The 16198-nt window shown below is 42.2% G+C and overlaps 1 protein-coding gene across 1 annotated transcript in view; it reads left to right on the top strand.

The window, feature by feature from the left end:
- The window catches only part of SATB1 (SATB homeobox 1), an 82522-nt gene that overhangs the window by 9199 nt on the left and 57125 nt on the right, over positions 1-16198 (top strand). The window contains exon 5 of the mRNA XM_052646265.1: positions 114-237. Within this exon, the coding sequence (XP_052502225.1) occupies positions 114-237 (124 nt within the window). The remainder of the gene's footprint in view (positions 1-113; positions 238-16198) is intronic.

Below are 16198 nucleotides of genomic sequence, written 5' to 3'. Positions count from 1 at the left end.
TCTCCAGATGCATCTGTTTGATGCGCAAAATGAAATCTGTCTGTCTTAAAGGAATGTTCTGCAGCGGGATGCAATCTTGTCATAATCCCCTTTCTAATCTGTGTCTCCAACAGTTGCCCCAAACTGGAAGACCTGCCTCCCGAGCAGTGGTCGCACACCACCGTGAGGAATGCGCTGAAGGACTTGCTGAAGGATATGAATCAGAGCTCCTTGGCGAAGGAGTGCCCCCTCTCACAGGTACTGGGCATCACTGGTACTAAATGACAAGCCATTGAGGGCAGCCTCGTTGGAGGAGTCGTGGGAAGCCATAGTCTAAAACAACTGGTATCGGAAGCAAGAATCTCCCCAAAATGCAAAGTGACTTGACCACCGGTGACTTTCAGAAGTGTGCGCGATTCATCCTGAACAATGTGGGAAAGAAAGGGGAGGGAAGCCACTCAGCAGCACTTTGCGCTAGCTCACATGTAGATCCCTCCTCTGAGTGCTCTGAGATTGGACGCTTTGTTGTCCTGAGGGCCCGTATTTGAGGGAATAAGGGTGGTGTACCTTCCTGGAACCCCTGGATGCCAGGAAGCACCTTGGAAGTGTTACTTTGCAGAACATCACCATGCTACCTGAATAAAGGAACAGAATAGCTTCTAGGTACTTTCTTCATTACCACACAAAGGAAAAAGAAGAAGAAGAAATAGAATTTAGAAAAAAAATTACACAGAAAACAAATCTCTTCTCTCTAATTAAAGGTTAGATAGTTATTATTCATCAGGATTCTGTCACCAGTTTTATCCATTGGTTCAACCTCCCCCCCCCCCCTTTTTCTTTTCTCTAGTGGGGTCATATGTTTTCCTCTGAGATGCCTGTCATACTGTCAGGGGTTTCTGAAATGAGACGGAGATTTATTATTACCGTATTTGAGTTTTTAGGATGAATTTTGGTAGAGGGGCGATAACTCTGGTGAGAGACTGCCTCAGTTTCTAGATGTAAAGCTGAGCATCACTTCTGATGCTGTGCAGTTGATTTTAAAAGAAAAGGGCACTCTGAGCCTGCCCTTCGAGCTTGTGTGGTCCTGACGTTGCTGTGCCTTCATGCCGACTCTCTCCGGGGGCCCTCGCCTCTGAAGGTCACGCCACCAGAGAGTATACTTGAGATGCTGGTCTAACTAGATTTTTACTGAATTTTTGCTAACGTTTTTCTTTCAATGCAAGGTTAGTATATAAGCCTGAGTGCCAAGCCTCTCAGGTACTTGAACATGAACTGTGTGACTGCTGTAAATATTTCTGCAGTAGAGAATTGCTCCAAGTTTGTTTCCGACGTGATGGCTGTGAAGACACATGGGTACCTTTGGAAGGAAGCTTGTGGGCGTTTGTGCTCTTCTTTCATGAAAGCTCCGTGCATTTACTACGTTACGGTCCATCAGCTTTACTTTGATATTTGTTAGCAATTATAGGAATGAAGCAAATGAATTAAGCTTAAAATAAATGATGGCTTTTTATATTCTTTTAAAGTAATTTGTAGCCACAGGTGAAATATTCTCTGGTGTTAAGTCCATTTCTTGAGAATCAAAGTCCTGTTGACACTTTAGCGGATCTCCTCCTATTCTCCATCTCACTCTTTGAGTAGAGAGGATGTGAATTTATAACCATCGAGTAAAAATAATTTAGATTAATTAAACACAGTTGCATCAATAGGATGATATAATGAAGCAGGTGACCCTTATCTCTGGGACTTTGGCTTTTGCAGACAACTCCAGATAACCTGTCAGTTTGGTCTCTAGGATTTGAAATTTGAAATGTCCTAGGAATAAAGGTTTTAACTCAGCATTAAAAATAAGTATAAAGGCCCAGTATAGGAATCTCACGTATCTTCACCTTACTAAATGTTCCATTGATTTGGGAAGTGAATTCAGGCAAAGGTTCAAGGCATTTACTGTGAGCTGGAGAAGAGGATGCTAGCTTGAGTATTGATACAGGTGGTGAGAACTAATGGTTACATGGTAGCAACATTCAGCCAATAAACTCCACCTCACTCTAGCTTACAAATAAAATTGTGAGTTTACTTAATGTTATCATGGGTAATTAATTGAATAAAACAATTATAGCATTAAACAGAATGACAAAATAAAATTCAGGACTGGATTTTGGAATCAGATGGGGATGAATTTCTGTAAAGAGGCCTCAAGTGGAACGCATGGGCCTATATGGCTGGGGACCCCGCTGCCATCCTTCAGTGGTGAGACCAGGCTGTAATGCCAACATCAGTTGTAATTACAGTCTTCCTTTCTTTTGCAAAACAATTTGGAAAGAAAGATATATGTCGTTCAGCAGTGGCAGAAAATACTTGAAATTAATATTATTATGAGAAAGGGCAACCTGTGCTCTAAATGAGGGAGTTATTTTCTGTTCTGTGGCAGCATCTTCTGTTTCTTTCTCCAGAATGAATTTATGAATCTGATACTCAGTTTGGAATGTTTTAATTATGCTTCTTCATTTTCTCTTGTGTCCGGAGCTATTAGTTAGAGGGAGCGCAGGCATCTGAGACCTCAGCCCCGAACACGCGCTGCACGGGGTGAAGCTGCTGTTCTCTCCTCCCCGGTGCGATGCGGAGGTGAAGGTGCAGCGCTGAAGGAGGCCCAGCAGATAAGTGCCGCTTCAGTCTTGTACAGAAGGGCGCCTAGCAGCAAGAGAGGCTCACGCCTAAGACCTTCTCCCTCTCTGTGGAGTTGTGATTCATTCACGTGAGAACTCTGAGCCTGTCAGGCATGCACATTTTGCTGTGTATTAATGCTTTGGTTTTGCTTGATATCGTTGAAGTCTTAGAAATGGCTGGTTGAAGTCTTAGAAATGGTGCCTTAGTGATACACTGAGCGGCATGCCCACCCTGTGGCCAGTGGATCCCATTCCTGAGTAGAGATGGGAGGGGAGGGGAGGTGAGGGCAGCCCGCAGTCTGCCCCAGCCCCCAGGAGGACCGTGCCACACTCGACAAGGGCAAGCCCAGTTTGCACTCGGAATCTCAGAACCGGGATATATACTATCCTTCGCAGACTCCTCTTCAGAGCCAGGCTCCCTGGACATTAAAGTCGTCATGCTGGCTAGTGACTGAGCCAGAAGTCCTTTCCCAGCATTAAGTTTTAAAGTGTTGACTTTAAAGTGGACGCATAGGTTTGGCTGCAGTAATGTCTCGGATAATCTCTGCAAGGGTTTCTCTAGCTGTAGAAATTCCGAAAGTGTGCATGTGGTTTGATTCATGGCTCAGACCTTCGTTTCTGTGGCTGCTTTTTCTTATCTGCCCAGATAGATTGACATCATTACGTTTTTGTACCATGTGATTATTTTTGTAAACTGTTCTCAGGCGTAAGAAGCCATCAGCTCAGAGCTCTGAGATGGGGCATTTTGCTGTTACACTTGCTTTTTCAATGGAGGTGCTTAGATAAGGTGGGTTTTGTATTCAGACCTGCGAGTAGAGAGGAGAGATTGAAGTCTGACTTGAGGGGACAAGAACGTTTAAGGTCATAGGAACTCAGAGACCATGTGTTTGGAAGGTATCAATAAATTGGGATTTGAAAAAAGTAAATATTTTGATTTACAACAAAACATTTCATCTTGATTTTAGTTTTCCCTGAAGTTTTGGAAATTGAACTTGACCACTAGGTAAATGTCCATACCTTTGATTCAAGGATAGGTTCATTTTGTTTAAAGTATCATGAGGAAAAGTTGCGTTATTACTTCTGCCAGCCTAGTGTCTTCCTTCTAAAAATGTTAGGTCAGGTATTCCTGACCTAAATCTGATACATGTGCATTTTTACCACCCACTCCCACCGGGCACACGTGCACACTTGGTTCATGCGTGCACATCCCCACTTTCAGATTTTTAAGGGGTTGGTTCTTTCTGTTTCTTTTCTCACCTGGGAAGAGTACCTCCAAGCCTGAGTTCTCCATAAAGTGAGAACTGTCATTTTTGTTTTCAAGCAACAAAAGATACATAAAATGAATATAAATTCGAACGTTCCATTTAGAAATAATATGGGGAAAAATGATTTTTTAGTTTTCCTTTTCCTGACAGCATCTAGGCATCCTGAATGCCTCAGACTTTTTATAAGGTACTGGAAAAATAAACAAAGAAATCAACCACCTTGCCCTCCTGAAGCTTAGCATTTATCCAGGTCCTCTCTCTGAAACTTGATAATCATTTCCATAGACATTAATAAACCCCTGTGTTCAGCTGATTTTCAGTCTGTATTATACAAAGCACCAATTTAGAAAAACTCTACTCATTAGGAGATATATATATATATATATATATATATATATAAAACTGTACTTTGTATTTTTCCATAATTTTTGAACCAGAATGATGTTTCTGAAAAAAAAATCAATAAGTGTTAATAATCACATTGTCTCCAGAGAACATCCAGCATCAGTATTCATATATTGCATTTCACATGCGCATCTAACCTATGAAATTTATTCACATATTTATTCATTCAAAAGTATGTATCGACAGTCTGCTGTGTGACAGGCATTCGTTTTCCTGTGGAGTAATAAGCATAACCATCTTAGTAGTTCAAATAATGGTAACTTTCCTTTAGTATTTTTGCATCAAGACCGTAAATGGGAGGTAGTTTTATATCCTCATTTTCCATTAAGGAACCTGAGGCATGGGATGTTTAAGCGCGCCCCATGGTAATGGAACGGGTGAAGCATGGGGGTGGCAATTGATCCCCAGACCTGTGAGCTTAATTAGCTATCCTTGGGTGGATGGATAGATGGATGGAGAGTAGGGAAGGAAGGAAGGAGAGAAAAACACTTTACAAAGTCTTTCTCCAGTTAATTCGATGCTTTATAAAAGAACATGTTTCTCTGAAGCGCTGATAATGAAAGTTTTCCAATTGCGTTTATTCTCACTGCTGGAAGTTTCCTTTAACATCTATTTTGTTTTTGCATCTTTGATTGTGCCATTCTTACATGGACTCCCTTGAAAAATACCATTATGTCCTCAATTTAGAGCGTGGGAGGGTGCTTTAGAACTCGGGGACTGACTTCTAGGGTAATCTGGCGTTTGGAAGGTTCCGAAAGGGTTGGCTGTAACAGCTCTGTGCAAGTCACTTCTCCCTGGCTTCACACCCTGTCTGAACCAGTAAGTATATAATTGAGCTAAGAGCCTTTGTTTTGACCCCCATGACAACGTTAGGTATTCGCGTGGGAAGCAGTGGGCAGTTCCCATGTTTCTTTGAAAATATCGACCTTAGTCATACACTGGCTTGATGCGGTGAGCAAGCTCTGAAGTTTACTGTTTGAGACAGGGCTTGTAGGATTTTGTGCTTGTCCCTTCCTAGCAGAATATTATAAATCTTGATTGTAAAGCTTGCTGTTAAATAGCATGCATTTTGAGGAAGTCCATCCCTCCTTTAAATTACAAAACTTTCCCCAGTTTTTACCCTACTGCTCATGGAGATCTGAGGTCATGAGCATCTGCTTTGCCAGGCACTGAAGTACTTGATCCTAATTGGATTTTATTACCACTTTCAGCGATTGTATTAACGGTGAGATCCATAAAGGAAATGGTAAACCAGTCTTTTAGGGGCAGACTTCCACCGAGTCATTTTTCTCTGCCTCCTTTTCTGAACCAGCTGTTACTTCACTCTAGCACTTCTTTCGAGTTAGGCAGTGAGCTGGGCCCTTCTGTTGATGATGTCATCCACAGTGTCTATGATAGGTGAGTTCTCCAAATTATGAATTTTCCTTTTTGCCTCTCATCTCTCAGGTTCATTTTTAGCTGTTTACATATGTGAAGGTTGTATTATAGCTTGATATTTGTTCCCTGTAACCTTTCTAAAAAGCCAAACTTAATAAAGCATCTAACTTCAAATGGATTGATCTCAAATAGTGTATGGCCACTGGCTTCTCACAATAGTAAAACCTAAAAGAGTTAAGCCGTGCCAATTTAGAGTGCTTTAACAATGTGTAAGCACTTCATCTTCACTTAATAGATATTTACCTTTGCTTTGTTTTAGATCTGAACAGGTTTCCTTTGACCTCAGAATCACTAATGCAGGGAAGATTACCGCGAGTGCATCTTGCTTATTTTTTTCTGGTTTGCAGAATAATAACTACTGCCAAGGCTTAGGTGTAGCCATGGCCTGAGAGAGAGCCTGTTACATGTTATTTTCTGATTGCTTTTTAATTTTTTAGAGTTAACCAGAATCATGCTAATCAATCAGATTTACTTACTCAAACAGAGCAAGTTTTAAAGTGCTCCTTTGTTGGAATGACTACTTAAGTTTCAAGTTAGGCTTTATCTGGATTTGCTTTTTAAACCTGCTTTATTTCATGTCAGATTTGGGCCCCAAACTAACTCAACAAACAGGAAGCCCTCAATTCAGAATAAAACCAGCAGACACTGTGTGCACCCAGTTTTTTTTCCCTTTTCTTTGGAAACTGCTAGATCGTAAGGTGCTCTGGTATTAAAAAAACATTAGGGCGCCTTGAACGTAACAGGAGAGCGCTTCAGCCAGCTATGCGGCTCGATGCCAGTTGAAGTAAGGAATGCTCAGGCTGTTGGGACTTTTAAATCTAGACTTAAAAGTTATTTGTTCTGTTTAGCATTTTAAAAATGTGCCTATTAGGAATTGTACGTGCTTCAGTTTTAATTTTAACTCACAGTGATTGTGCAGCACCCTGGGATCCTTGCAACAAAGGGCGCTCCAGAAATACCAGACTGTCTTGAGTCCTGATATGCAGTGTTGTTACGGGAGGGCGCTCCAGAAATACAAGACTGTCTTGAGTCCTGATGTGCAGTGTTGTTACGGGAGCTGGTTCCTTGTGGACAGTGAGGAGGCTGCAGAGCTCCACACCCTAGAGAAGGTGGCCGACTTGCTTTAAGAGTCTTTTTCCCACCTCTTATTCTTACTCTAAAACTTCATCTGCTTTAGTCATCATCTTCTTTCTTCTCCTTTTCAAAAAAGCTCTCCTCGTGTATGGCAGTATTTTCCCATAAAATGCTAATCTACTTGAGTTTACTCAGAGAGGTTAAGGAGGCAAACCAGATGATGTGTTGAAAGTTAAGAACGATGAAAGCTTTAATTATTAGCACCATTTGCGATCACATTCTTCTCTAGATGACAAGACAGTATTTCCTCCAGACTGTTCTAGGCTTGTCCCATTTTCCTGTTAATCCAGCGTGTATTCCTGTGCAACGAAAAAAATGTGGAGCTAACCAGAACAGGTGTAAACTTTATGAAACGTCACAAGAAGTATTTCCCAAAATGTAGTGAATCTCTTCAGTTATGTTAACGTAGAACAGAGTGTAATCTCATTTTCTTTTTATTTCTTAATGGAACTATCTTTGGAAGGGATATATTTCATCAGCAACTGCTCTTTGCCATCATATAATTAGTGCGCTAATAGCATTCATTCCATAGGAGTTGAGAATGTGAGCTCTGGCATTACTGACCTGTAAATTCAGGCAAGTGACTCTCCATGCCTCAATTTTTTCAGTCTATAAAGTAGCAAGATAATAGTACCAATTTTTCAGGACTCTTAGGAGAATTGCCTGAGTTAATACTTGTAAAGCATTTAGAGTAGCTCTCAGTTCTAAAGTACACTATAACATTCCTTGTTTTTCTATAGCGTGGGGGCTTGAGACTTAGAAATCACTCTGGTAGGTCTCACAGACTTGGTTGCTACATAGAAGATTTTGAGGCAAGCATTGTTTTTAATGGAAACAACCAAGAACTTTCCATTTGTGGAAAAAAGGGCTGTGTTATAACTCGTGCTCACGTGTAAGGAACGCTTTTAGCGCCATCCTGAGATCATTCTAAAGTTCCGACGAGGCTTCAGGTGTAAGTGGGGGAAGGCTGTCCCACGGGGACTGTCCTCTGGGTGTTTCTCCCAGCGTTACATTAACTGCCCTTAACAATGCACCCTAATCCAAGGCCCAAACCCCACTTTATCCCCCCTCCGTGGTACTTTCCATGTTTTCTGTGATCGTAGGTGGACTGAGTAGGGTTTCTGAAAACACTATCATCAGTGGTCACAAAGGGACTTGGTTTTATCCATCATCACACTCAGGAATCTGGCACACAGTAGGGTCTCAGGAACATTTGTGAAACTAAAACAACCTCATAGAGTTTTCATCACATTTATTTTGTGAACCAATAAACTGTGTCCATAGTTTATTAGTAGTATTTTATTTGTAATCTTATCTATAATACCTTACTTTGCAAAGTATTTTTTCCTACAACACTTACTGGTTTTTTAGTACTGATATTCCAAGCTGCCCCATAGTTTTGCTTGTATTGCGATGTTCTTGAATGTATGTACAAAAGTTGTATGTTTGTAAGCAGAAGAATAATCACGGGAGGTACACAGGACCCAGAGATCTGAAAAAATGCTATAGAAGGCCTAATTATACGTCACTGTTAAGCGCAGTCATTAACAACTTACTTTGTGCACATTTAAAATGTTTCTTTTATAATCATGTATTTCAGCCTGACTGATAGTTTTCGTTTTGTCTCAATCATCTCATATTTGAGATCCACGCTTTTTTACTATTAGTCAATTTGTTTGTCTATTTCTTATGTTGACGAAAGTATAAAGGAGGGAATGTCAGTAGCAGAATCAAGTGACTTGTAGCCCAAGATGCTGATGCTGCCAAAATGGAAATGCTAACACTTAGTACCACCCTGTGTTAGCTCACAGCATCCCTCCGTCAGCTGAGACTCCAGAGTCCACATTTGGCACTGGAGACCCCATTTAGGGCTATAAACATGTGATGTTTAAAAAGTCAGCTGTGAGCGGGGCCAGGATCACTGGATCTCAGAGAGAGCTGCAGGTGGAGATAAGTGCTCAGCCGTTCCAGAGCAGGCCTCGGGGGTGGTTTGTCCACCCTCCTGCGGGAGTGCCAGCACGGCGTGGAATTCACGCCCCCACCATGGACGGACAGGGCTCCTTATTTCATGACCAACAGCCTGTCCAGCACATTTTTGCCGCTTCATCATAACTCCCAAAGAGGTGATTACCAGGATCTGGCATTTTCCTAAATGGTGAAGCTTTTTCATAATGTTGATAGAGATGACCTAGATTAATTTGATTTTTCTCTGTGACCTCATCCAGAGGTGACATTGGTTTATTTTTCTTTAGTAGACATGAGAGATCTTGGCTAACAACTCATAAAACACAGAAACCGAGGCCATGACTTAGCCCTCACTTTCCTGTGAAATATTGGATCAGATCTGAGTCAGACCCACGGGCCCTGCTCCCAGGGGTTTGTACAGACCCCGCAGTTCCAAGCCTCTTTGGGGGAGTTTGTATGTGGGAAGATCTTCCGTCGGGTTCATGAGACTCCCAAGGAAAGTTCTTGGCCCTGTGGAAAGCTGAAAACCAGACTTAACTTTTCTCCCCACCTTTTAGGTATTGTGGCTTAAAAAGCTAATAGCATTCATACAATGAAGCAAGAAATATAAAAATCTGTAAAGTGTTGCAGAACTTCATTCTAGTATTTACTTTGGAAAAATGGATTGCACAAGCTAGTTTAGTTCTTGTTTTCACTCTGGGGCTTAAAGTTTTTCAGAATGCTGTATTTAGGACCTCTGGAATTTAATACAAATTGGGTGTCTATTTCTAAGTACAGATTCAAGAAATTTTACTCATCACAGAGAATGGGATATTTAACCACATAAGGGCCATCAGAGAAAGAAGAAGCGAGCATCCCAGGTGCTCAAGAGTTAGAATCTTGGGAAATAATTTTCACTGTAAAATCAAATAAGACTCGTTAGATTTAGATTTATCTAATGAAAAACTTGAGAAAATTCTATTTGGAGTAGCATAGTGTTTAATAATAGTATATTTTTAATAATCACATTATTAAGCAAGATCCCAAGGGACTTCAACGTTCCTCAGAAATAAAGCTGTACCTGTGCATGTCCGCATAGTGAACGGATGATGCGTGTTACAACTGTGTCGTCTCCAGTCGCTGGAGGAGACCCTGTAAGACCTGCGTCTGGGAATACATAGAGGTCTCCTGGAGTCTCCAGGCTGTGAGAAGGGACCTTGCGGATTATCCAGAACACTTCCCTTCATCCTGCAGATGGACAAACCTAAGCCTCTCTGTGCAATTAATTTGAAGTAGTACAAGCCCTTTTGTAATAATACACTTTTTAACAAGTATTTTCTAATCTAAGCTCTTTGCCAACATATTCAATTCATTTGAGTAAGAAGGTTTGAGCTCAGTAAGAAAGATCTAGATGGATACTTAAAAAGCATGGAGAGTTTGGTCAAAAGAGATCATCTGGGCCTTATGTAAAATTACTTTAATTATGTAGAAAAGTCATATGAACTGTGAACCAGCATTTCCTTTAAAAATTATGAATTGCCCATTTAAATCATTAAGTAAGATTTCCATGCTTTGAAACGATGACATTTTCGTCTTTAGGAACTGCAGTGAGCGGCCTGAGACAGAGTTGCGCGCGTTCTCGAGATACTTCCTTTTGTATTCCTCTGGGGCTTTGGACCCAGTTTCTGCCTTTGGCTTTGTGGGAAGGGGCCGCTTTCAGGCACCAGGATTGGTCGAGATGGCAAGAGCCGTAACTGACACCTGGAGTTTAAGTCAGATTTAGAAGTGATTAGTCTCTTCTCTGGAGAAGGACTTGGCAGCCCACTCCAGTGTTCTTGCCCGCAGAATCCCAGGGACGGAGGAGCCTGGTGGGCTGCCGTCTATGGGGTCGCGCAGGGTTGGACACGACTGAAGTGACTCTGCAGCAGCAGCAGCCTCTTCTCCGCAAATGGGGATGCCGGCCATACCCCAGTTGTATCTCCTAAGAGCATAGCTTAGAAAGCAGAAGAGGATCCAGAGGGAAGGATTTGGGGGAACATCAGCTGACATCACAAACCAAACTGGACTCTTAGAAACCCTGCCGTTTGCTTCCCCGTGAACTGCAGCCCAGTCCAGACCTCGCCTTTCTCTCCCCCAGCAGCAGACGGGGCTACCTGAGCGTTTTCAGCGGATTGACCCCACGGCCCTGCCTCCTGCGATGCCTTTTAGAACTTGTTCGTAGTATTTGATGTCCTTTGGGGTGAAAAGAGAACCCCACTGACTGAGAATCCCTGTGAAAACAGTGTCTGAGTATGGAGTTGATGTCATTTGATCTGAAGTTCAAGTTTGACCTTTTTAAGTTTCCCACACGCCTCGAAAAACCTGTGAAAATTCAGGCCGCAGGCAGACAGGACCTGGAGAAAGCGGAAGGCCATCCGGGCTTGTGACGTTACACACTTCTCAAAAAATAGAAATGTAAGGGGAGAGAGAGCCAGCAGTTTGACAGATTGTTCGGTAAATGCTCATTTTATTGAAAATTATAAAAAGGTGCTTAATGTCTCTGTGCCATTAATACAATACATAAAAAGGTTACTGTCAAGATTAGTGTTCTAGGCCTGAAAATGAACTGCGGAGCTTCCTAAAGCCTTGCTCTGCGTCACCTGAGAGGTTAAAGGTTTCCGCATATGCATTTTACACGCACAGACATTTATTTCAGAAAACAATTATTTTAGACTTTATGCCAGAGAGATTAGCAGTGATGTGCTTTCATTTAAGACATGGATGGGCTAGGTATATATTAACCGACAAGGTAAGAACCAGGAACAGTCGCCTTACAGAATTAAACCTGTGCAAAATGAGTTCCCTTGCTGTCTCTAGAGTATTGCGATTCAAAACATACATTCCTTTCTACAGAAGAAGATATTCAGATTCCTTAGTTGAAATTAATTAGCATTCAGAAACCAGATAGCATGTTTTTGGGTATTCATGAGATCTCTGTTTGAAAAAAAATGTTTTTAACTTGTAGAAATGTGTTGCAACACACAGATGGGAAGAAAAAGGGGGAAAAAAATCTCTTTAGCAAGCACTGAGTGTAAAAGGAATATTACATTTCGCACGCTCCTGATTGCTCTGTGTAAACAGTTTTTGACATCTGTCTTTATAGTTTTCGAGGAGAGGAAGACTTTGTTAAAAGAATCATTTTTATACAGCAGTCCCCATTTCAGTCTTGCTTTACCTGTATTATGAAAGCAGATGGTCTGCATGTCTTTTGAATATTTATAACTATCAAAAACAATCTCTTGCTATTCACCCTTAGGCTTATGAGATGTCAGGACTGTTCTGGTTGAAAAAAATCATCTTGGGTGTTTACAGAAAGAGGATTACATTAAGCTGAAATGACTATACATTTTCCAGTTTAATATTTGTCCATCAGCTGTTTAATCGTATTTAGATAATTGTGTAAATAAGATGTTGGAGCTTTTGCCCTCTCTGCTGATGGAGCCTGGAAGCTTTAAATGTGGGGACCTACCATTTTGGAGAGGCTCTGGCTCCCTCCTCCCACCTTGGTTACACCATCCTCAAGTCTTTAGTAAGTTTTGATCATGATATCACCATCCTGTTTAAAAAAAAAAAAAAAAAATTGTGCAGGGGAAGCCTGGCTGCAGCTCATAAGAATGCTAGGGAGCTGCTGGCTCCCAGTAAAGACTGGAGTTGGTTATATTCTAATATGCAGGTTTAGGGTCCATCCCTCCAGTTACCCTTTAGCTCTGTCAGGACATTTTCTTTCCAGTGAGCATGGTATTTTGGAAAACTTTTGGTATAGTGGGGGTTAAGTGTTTCTTTGACTGGAAGCTGAGCAATCACAGATAACAGATTTTGCTGTGGTTGGTTGATTTGGCAGAAAAGCATGAACAGTTCTGGTTTAAATGATTGAATAACCTGATTAGCATTGTTTGGGGCTGGGTTTTTTTGTTGTTGTTAAAGGCACAACAAAGCAATTTTAAGGGTAATCAGATCACTGTCTTTCCCCAGTTGGTGAACCTTTTTTTTCTTTTATTCCAGGAGGTCTCACCTCTTCCCAAACGTCTTCCCTTGGCTATCAGATGACCAAGGAGAAAAAGCTTATCTTCTTTTGGTTTCTAAATGTGTTATAAATGCATACCCCCAGTGTATGTCCTATCTAGCAGGGCGTTGAAAGGATAGAATATTTTGGAAATGTGTGTGACCTCCACCAATTCCTTGTGGGTTTGGGGGTTGCTTTTTGTTTTTCAAATTCAGAGACCGGCAGTCTTTGAGAGCAAAGGTTCAGAATGTTCTAACCATATCGAAGCCAGGCGGTAGAAAAATTCCACCCTTACCTTTTCACAATTAGAAAGGTTATAAATAATGTATTTGGCTGAAAAGGAAGCTCAGCCTGTGGCAGATGGTATCATTCTAGAGAACCCGGGTTTCTGTGAAGATGGCATTCTTTCAGATCGGAACTCGAGCAGACTCTCAGAAAGAGCCGGAGCTCCTCATGGAGTGCAGACATGTGCTTTGTGGATCTTAGAAAAGCTTACAACTTGGCTCCTAGGATGAGAATATTGTGTCACACTGGGGTTAGGAGACCCACAGCCAATTTCTGCCGACTCCCAAACTGTATTTCCTGACACTGGAAGCCGGAGCCTCTTCTGGGTCTGTGTAGCGTTTGAACTTGGGATTTAAACCAAAGGAGTTTGATCAGCCTGGTTATTTTCGTCTCTGAACATGGATGCTTTATGCAGGCTGGCCACCAAATGGGACTTGCCAGGCAAGTCACATACAGATCTTTGTGAAAGAGACAGGGAGAGGGCGATCTCTCCTATTGATCGGTATAGGCGATCTGGGAGAAGGCAAGCCCCAAAGCTCTGTGACTTCCGAGGCATCTGTGTGGATGTAGCTTCAAAAGCCTGGGGCAGGATCTCTTGCACATTCAAGAGCCAACAGTTCCAAGAGCTCTGGGTGGGAGCTGGAAAACCAGAAGTGATGGATTGAAAAGATTCCTCTGATAATGAAGCTGCCATAACCTTTGACCTTTAAGAAAACAGGATGGCTTTCTGGTAGCCTGCAGAGATGACCCATGTCAGTGACCCTTTATTGATCCCCATGGATATGCCCAGCCCTGTGATGGGTCCAGGCTATACGGAGGTAAGCCCAGAGGCTCACTGCTTAGAGAAGAGAAACGGCTTGACAAGACCAGCACGGTGCCCAAGAAAGGCACGCTTGGGCTGTCAGGAAGGGCCTCTCAGAACTTCCCACTGAAGTTGGCCCCTAGCTGAGCCGTGGTAGCTAGATGGGAGAGGGCACGGAGCCGACATGTCAGAGGAGCGCTGTGTGTCTTTCTGGTGTCGTCTGCCACATGGTACCTGCAGGCCAGCTTCAGAAGGTACCACCAGATTGGAGTATTGAAACCACTCCAACGGAAATGCCCTTTTCCACTGAGGTTTTCTCTGGTTACCCTTTGATCCGACTGGTCATTGGATCATTAATTTGTGTCTTGTGTGTTCTTCATAAGAAAATTTCTCTGACTTAAAAATGCTTCGTTTGAAAATTGTATCTAAGACTTGAGTTATTTAAAGCATAGTCTCTGGACTGATCTGAAATGTGATCCTGTAATGAAAGCCAGTGTGAAGGGAGGCGGAGGGGCGTCACAGTGACTAACTTCTCCTGACCCCGTGCTCGGTGCGTTACAGGCTCTGTGCTGATCGCGCCACACTCATCATGTTATTCATTGTCTGTCCAAACACCTCTTCAAGCTCTTTTTCCAGCGAACTAGTCCAGGGGCAGACACATAGTAGGGGTTCCATAGTTGTCTGCAGAATGAATTAACGGAGTCTCAGAACAGCCCCATGAGGCGGTTTCTGCTGTCATTCCCATTAAGCATGGGGGATGGTCCTAGTCGTTGACTAATTCAGCACACCTTGGACTTGCAAGTGGGTTTAGTTGATTCTGCTTCATCAAACGAACATGTGCAAAGTGAAAGTCGCTCAGTCGTGTCTGACTCTTTGCGACCCCACGGACTATACAGGGCATGGAATTCTCCAGGCCAGAATCCTGGAGTGGGTAGCCTTTCCCTTCTCCAGGGGATCTTCCCAACCCAGGGGATGGAACCCAGGTCTCCTGCATTGCAGGCGGATTCTTTACCAGCTGAACATGTCGTGTGTATGTAATTCGTGCCAGGCGTTTGGGCTGGAGAGAAATACAGAGCCCCAGACCTGTATGGACTCACAAGTCAGTGAGCCATCTTTTCAGTTAGTGATCTTTCTGCATCAGGGTCTCCTTGTCAATGACAGAAGCATCCCAAGCCTCTCTCCTTAGAAACGTGGCTCTTTGTCTGCCTGCCCTCTTTCCCGCCTCACCCCATAGGAAAATATTATCATCTTGACTCTTCTTTGTATTATCAAAGCAATAGGTGTTTATGTCCAAATTTGAAATACACAGCTAAATGTGATCTTTCAAATACCACGTGCCTCGCAATTTTCTGAGATCTCTCTTCCCTGCCTTGGAACTCATAGACCTAGTCAGATGCCATGCCTAAGCCTTCAATAGAGACTTTACCACAAGGAAAAAAAAAAGTCTCATGTAGTGGCTGACTGCATCTAGTTGTACAGATCATTGCATATTGTTCCAATAAAAATAGAGGTGATCCCAAGTTACCTGAATTACAGGCTATTTCCCAGCCCCCTAAAAGCACAGAAAGAGAATCTAGAAAGTTGCTCTGGCCTGCTTCATAACCTGTGGATTAGCCTTTTGATTTATGTCTCGCTTAGGCTAATATTTACATTAATCAGAGTTTCCCTGAGCACGCATCACTTGACGGAGTAGAAAGCATCCAGAAAGTCACTTAAGGACAGCGCATACCAATTTAGGGTTAAACGGGGGCAGGGGGAAGCTTTGATGACCATGCACATATGGATATTATTTTCCACATATGGATAATAATGAGCTCCATAGTACTGTTACATATGGGCTCCACTTTTATGAGAATATTTCAGATTTTTTTTTCTTTTTCCCCACACATTATATATTTTTCTCCGCACCACCCCCCTTCATATATTATCCTCTGTGGGTCTACTGAATCACATTAAATTGAAATGATCTGTGTACATGTCTCTTCCTAACTGAGGGTAAACTTCTTGTGGCAAAGGCTGTGTCTTAACAAACACTTCTTGTCTCTAGTACCAGCCACAGATAGTAGGTGTGCAGCCCAGAGCAAATCTCACACACAGAACTATCAACAAAATCGAGTAGCCTGGACTTGTTTGTCAGAAACCTCAGCAAAATTTCAGTATTTCATACCTTTCTAAAAATTAAGAATAAGCTACATGCAAAATTTGCATGTACTATTACCTTAACATTTAAGAATCTCCCAGC

Source organism: Budorcas taxicolor, chromosome 1 (genome assembly GCF_023091745.1).
Source record: "Budorcas taxicolor isolate Tak-1 chromosome 1, Takin1.1, whole genome shotgun sequence".
Classification (NCBI taxonomy): Eukaryota; Metazoa; Chordata; class Mammalia; order Artiodactyla; family Bovidae; genus Budorcas; species Budorcas taxicolor.
The sequence above is the reverse complement of the archived record's forward strand: the minus strand, read 5'-3'. Positions and strand labels throughout refer to the sequence as shown.